Raw genomic sequence first — 5,975 nt, 5'->3', positions numbered from 1 at the left:
ATGGACATATTATTCATTCTCAATCCAGGAGATTGGATCGATGGGCAGAACACTTCAGGGATCATGGCCGGTAAGAGTAGAGGATATTCGTAGGTTACTAGTATTCAATAATAGGTGTCTTTGAAGCATTGCTCGTATATCCTGGGACCACCGGATAAGTAGTGCAGTTGTTAGTAAACGGGTACTAGGTAAGGATGGCAAATCGATTAATGAAGTAGTGAAACTTCATCAGTTGAGATGGCTGGGACAAGTGTTACGCATACCCAACCACCGACTGCCCCAACGAGCGATGTTTTATAGTGTAGTAGTAGATTGGAAGAAAGCTAGATGCGGCCAGACCAAAACATGGCACAAATCCATGAAGTCACTGGGAGGTGGACTGAGCCGTGTTGGTAGGTGTAGACTACCTGGTTGGGATCCGCGAGACGATAGCAACCGATGGTTAGAGACCTTGAGTGACATGGCTCAAAATCGTTTGCGATGGCGAAGGTGCATCCACCCTTTGTGTTCTGCCAAATTCTAATCTTCTGAATTCTTCACATCCCTATCTTTTTTCTCTTTCCAAATGTATTTCACTGAATTATACTCCTTGAATAACATCCTCAAACCCTAATCTTTCGGATTACTGCTCATACTCCTACTACCTATACCACTATGGGATTTGAATTGACAACTGCATCTCTGTGCTAATGTGGTACGGCAACCAGAACTGATGTATGTACGTACGTACGTACAAAGTTCTACGTTGTGACTGACTGACTGATATCTGTACTTTGTACATAGAAGCAAACAGATTTTAGCCATCGTGATCAAGAATTATGAACGAGTAGAACAGGGTTTCGATGCGTTTGTTAAGGAAAGGAAATGAATGACCAGATAAATATTTATTTGACAGCTTAGATAAACAATTTAAAGTTCGAAATATAATCTCGTGCCCAAAGCCAGTCCCTCACTCTGGCAAGCGACACAACAATACATCACAATAAAGGATCGTTTTCTGTTCTTTACATTACAATTCGAGGGATTATGTGTGAGGAATTTGTAAAGACTACTCATTCATCACTCATGTTTATGGGGATAGTTTATGATATTTTAAGTAGGTTTGAAATATGTCATGATAGTGAAGAAGAGACTTTAATGAGACCTTCACACTACGAAATAAATAATTTTTAACCTATTTCTTTTCATGATTTTGAAGAACAAACCAATTATAAACTACCATTATGTCACTTCCTACCTCTCCTGGGTAATGTTTATATATTTTTGATTCTGCATCGCCACAATATTCCCGCGCCTTTAGGTACTCCTCATAATTTTGTCATATCTTATTTCTTAATTCAGGCCTCCCCCTCCCAGGTTGAAATCGCTTTCCTTTAGCTCTGAACAATGCGGTGCCAATACATTCATAAAACGTAATAAACAGGTTGGCTGAACAAGTCTCATGGTCAACCCCGATTCTCATTTAACCATTCAGGATCCAGGCAATATTACAAGCACTTAATTGTACAAATCAAGGTACTTATATGTGTATAACCTTTCTTATGATTGAACAACATGTAGGAGTTCATAATACACTTACAAGCTTGTGTGAACCATTCAGTGAGTGGCAGATCCAGCTGTGTAACATTGTTACTTAACCTTGTCCATTAGTCTTTAAAGCCGTAGCTAACAAACAGGTGTTTAAGACAAAATTTCATTTCAATTGCTTGCATGGAACAACAACTTTCTCTAGCAAATGTGCTACAGAACGTCTATAGATGGGTGATGATAATAAATAGCATTTTTAATGATTCCATGCAAATGAAGTCTTTTTTAAGTCGAGAAGTCCGGCTTAAACCCCATCACGTACGTTCATTATTATTTATTCGATAAAATAGTCAATGAAACAAGAAAATTTAAAGTTTTGAACTTAGTTGGTGTCAACCAAAATACGCACTGCTGATAACTAAGCTTCATTATATACTTCAAGGTTAATATCAACACAGTGCTCAATGTGAAGGTCACCTGAAGAAATGAGCGTCGATTCATACATCATACTTTGAGAGAATGCGTTGACCTTCAACATATAGACTGCAAATAGGTTAGTTCACTTGCTGTTTACGGTGGAATTTCTCAACTTTCCAGACGATTGGTGTGTTATCCTGGTTAATCTGCCTACTTTATTTCTCTGCATGAAGCTACGCATACATGACTACATCGCAAATTTTGTGTAGAGAATTATCAGTGATGCTGGTCAAATTGAGGAGACATCATTAGAACTGGTAAACTGGAGGGTATTACACTCCTGGTTTATCCTTCTTAATTCGACATTCGGTGTGGTTCGATAGTCCCACGGTCAAATCTTTTGATTGATGTACAAATAAATTACGAGCAGCATAGTTACGAACAATAGAATACCAGACAGCAAACTCACTCAACTAAGCCTATATAAGAACCGTTTATCTCCCGACAGTCCACCAGCTTTTTTTCCAAGAGTACAGAAGTCCCAGACGTGACTGAGAGCGAATGTCGGCCAAGTTATTTTAGATAGTACATAAAATTTTGCAAGGTCTGTTACTTTGTGACTAAGCTGAAGGCCACAGGAACAAATCAGTCAACATAAAAATCTCTGTCAGACTTGGGTTTTTGGGTCCTTATATTCTTGCAGTCACCTTATATACTGAAAAACGTTAATTAAGTACTTCTGAACAATATGCATAACGTTTCACACCAAAAGTTCCATTATCCTTCATATATATTTGGACTTATAAAACATCTTTCGATGTAAAGGCTTAAAGTATGTTTAATACTCAAATTACTACGTGACTTTTTCTCTATCATATCTAAGGACAATGTCCTATATACGTTTAAAACCATAGACATATCATTATTAAAGTACAACAGACTAACTAAAATGATCGATATTGAAAATGATCGATTAAGACAACAGGTTCATTTACTTAGTTTAAGCATATCAAATAGCGTTAGCCTAACAAGACGAAAAGTAAAGATAGACGTAATTCTCGAAGCAATTTTAAGGCGACACAGTGAATTTGTGTAGACGAATGTATTAAAACATAAAACTTGTATCCGTGCAAGTCCTTCCACTAAATGATTTTAAAAATCCCTCCAATCACCACATTAGTTACCCTGGAGTTTAAACACGAACATTCTGGATATCACAGATTAATTTAAGCTCTTTATTCTACCTATTAAAGAGGCATTACTACCCCGAAAAAATTTATGAGAAAGTTTCATATGATGTAGAAAATTTTTATAGATTGGAGGTTTAATCAACCACTTTTTGACACAGGATTTCGTGCATCTGCAGCCTTAAATTTCCGGCCAGCATTCTTACTCTACAGGGCAACTTCCTTAATATTGTGAATTCATTTCCTGTCACTTGAACTTACTTTTCCAGTATCAGTAGGGGTTAAAGCAAAACCAAAGAGCTCATATCACATCAGAAACACCTAGACTCTGGAAACTTCTAATAAGAGAAGTATTAAGGCAAGAAGGTTGAAGTATATAGTCGACAACCAATAAAGTTAGGGTGTTATCAGATCTGAAATTGGGTAAGCCTAAATCTTCACCGGTCATCCCGACCCAGACTTCTTTCAGTAGGTTAAACTGTCTAAACCAGGATGTTATTCTCTTGAACGTGTGCAGTTATATTACATAGAATCTGACATGTAAAAAACTATTACACCGTTTACATAAAAATTGAAAGTAGAAGTCCTTGCTGTACTACTGGCCCTACTAGTTCCAGTTCATTAACACTAGAGGGCGTAATGTGAAGGTATTTCCAACCGGTAATTTTACTACGGTGAACGATATCAACGTGTGGTTAGTTAGCTGTAGGCAAGCAATAGCCCCGAAAATTGGTTCCAGACCTCTGCTAAAAGGTCACGTAGGACTTTGATGTTAACTGAACATATAACTCTCACCTGGTTATTGCTTTGTGTAATATTTTGTTACATATTGTGTCTTCATTCCACTAAATTTTGTTACTAGAATATTTTGAAACCGCGTTTTCATTTGAACACTCAATGTTAAGTTATAGTGACTGCAAGCAAACTTTCAGGAATTAGGTTCCACATTTAAAGAGACACATAAATTCTAGTTAGTCTTCCTGCACTGTAAAATGTAACAGACGTACGAGATTCGGTAAGTGGGGGAAGGAACATCTTACTTATGTCACATTGATATCTATTTCTATCTATGGATGAGTGCCTTCCAGAAAAGACTTAATGAGTAAATTATCGATAGATAAATGGTAAGTGAATTCAGAAGAGTTGCTCTAGGAGAATGCAGCCAACAAAAAATATATTTTAAATAGATGCTGCTACGCAAAAATACGACTGACAGAGGAAACGATAGTGAATTTAGCGAAGTCCATGCATTTTAAATTTGGTACTAGTCAAAATTATTAAAAGGATGTTCTATTTCATATGTATCAAAAGGCACATGGAAACTGCTGAACATTTAGGCACCAGTGATAATATAACTGTTTTGTCAAAAAATGTTTACCAGTACATATTGGTCGTATTTCTCAGTATGCAACCGGCAACTCGGGATAATTTGACACTGGATTACTATGGGACCACTGTAGCAAACCTGGCTTTTTCATATCATTGAAAATCGTTCTTGGTTGAGTGAAAGGGTCATAAAGACAAGGACTTTTGATAAATTGTTGTGCTCTCATTTTTGTTCTTTTGATTTCCGTACTATTTCTGTTCTGTAACTCCTGACGTTTTCTACACCATAGTGTTTCTAAGGTGTGTATACTTGTTGTTCGGACAGGTGTAAAATGTGCAGACGTTTCGGATAAATTTTCAAAATATGGAGAAAAACAATGAACATGACAACAAGAACCTGAATTTGAACGGCATTTTATTAGTTGTGGGATAATCAGGTCTAAGTCTTTCTCTGTAATTGTAGTGATCCTCGAATTGAATGGGCATGAAAAATTTACTTGATTTGATGAGAAGGATTTTGTCATTTTTAGGTTTAAGGGAATAGGGGGCAGATTCAGTAAATCCACATGGACATCTCGATGTTGTGTTCGTTTATTTTTTTCAACTGAAATACTTCCGTTCTTATTGAATACTAGGCGGTTTTCAGCAGTGCTAGGGAATCGGCCGTTGTGCTTTGAATTACAGCAGGAAGAATGAATTGGCGAAGTGGGACTTTGAGATGCAGACTTACATCTGATTGGTCTAAATTTAACCTTTCTTGGTGGCAATGGGAGTTTTATATTAGTTTGGCCCTTTTTTATTTCCTTGAGCAACCTTCCTTTATGAATACGTGAAATGCTGTTGAGATACGATTGCTTTTCTCTTGGGCATAGATCCAAATGAGGAAGCTTTTGTCGTTTTGAACTCTTTTTCAACTTGCCAGGATTTAAAACAGTGATATCCTTTCCATTAGTTTCAGCCTCTGTCATTACTTTTACATATTAACAGTGGAGGTTTAAACGATTCACCAAAAGGCGATAACCTTCAGAAATTACGATTTAAACAATTAATTAAATAATATTATTATCAAGTGTAAAATTTACGACGTGAAATCTAGAGCACTTTCCGTTACAGCTCAGAAAGGTAATCCTTGATTTTCTTTAATGCAGCTAGCTATTGGATTCCATTTGGCTCTAATTCAATTTAGTATTTTGTTACTGCGCAATGTCTGAAGAACAGTTTGTGATTCTTTTACTCAAAAATTATTTTCAGAGTTAAAGTGGCAGTTCGTATTAGACCTTTCAACAAACGTGAAAGGGAGCGGAATGCAGAGTTGATAGTGTTCATGAATGGTAACACAACAACGATTAGACATCCTGAAAGTTAGTAAACATAAATATTTATGGTTTATCAATATTGAAATGCAGACTTTGTGGTTGGGATTTTTTAAAATTCTATGTAAAATGCTTAAATTTCGTTTTTAAGCGGTACCGTGGAAGCATGCAATCGTGAATTTTGTCTCTAGAATAAATATATAAA

The 5,975-nt window shown here is 36.5% G+C and overlaps 2 protein-coding genes across 2 annotated transcripts; one reads left to right on the top strand and one right to left on the bottom strand.

Moving 5' to 3' along the window:
* Window positions 1-4,531: 4,531 nt before the first annotated feature.
* Smp_134320 (hypothetical protein) lies at window positions 4,532-5,425 on the bottom strand (the record flags this gene model as incomplete). The annotated part of the gene is made up of 1 exon (XM_018788467.1): window positions 4,532-5,425. One exon carries the CDS (start codon window positions 5,423-5,425, stop codon window positions 4,532-4,534), a length of 894 nt encoding a protein of 297 aa, XP_018654006.1.
* Window positions 5,426-5,660: 235 nt separating this feature from the next.
* Smp_022710 (putative kif1) lies at window positions 5,661-5,823 on the top strand (the record flags this gene model as incomplete). Its single annotated transcript, XM_018788466.1, has 2 exons — window positions 5,661-5,674; window positions 5,709-5,823. 2 exons carry the CDS (start codon window positions 5,661-5,663, stop codon window positions 5,821-5,823), a joined length of 129 nt encoding a protein of 42 aa, XP_018654005.1.
* Window positions 5,824-5,975: the final 152 nt, after the last annotated feature.

The sequence above is a fragment of the Schistosoma mansoni genome, chromosome W (assembly GCF_000237925.1).
Source record: "Schistosoma mansoni strain Puerto Rico chromosome W, complete genome".
Lineage (NCBI taxonomy): Eukaryota > Metazoa > Platyhelminthes > Trematoda > Strigeidida > Schistosomatidae > Schistosoma > Schistosoma mansoni.
The sequence above is the reverse complement of the archived record's forward strand: the minus strand, read 5'-3'. Positions and strand labels throughout refer to the sequence as shown.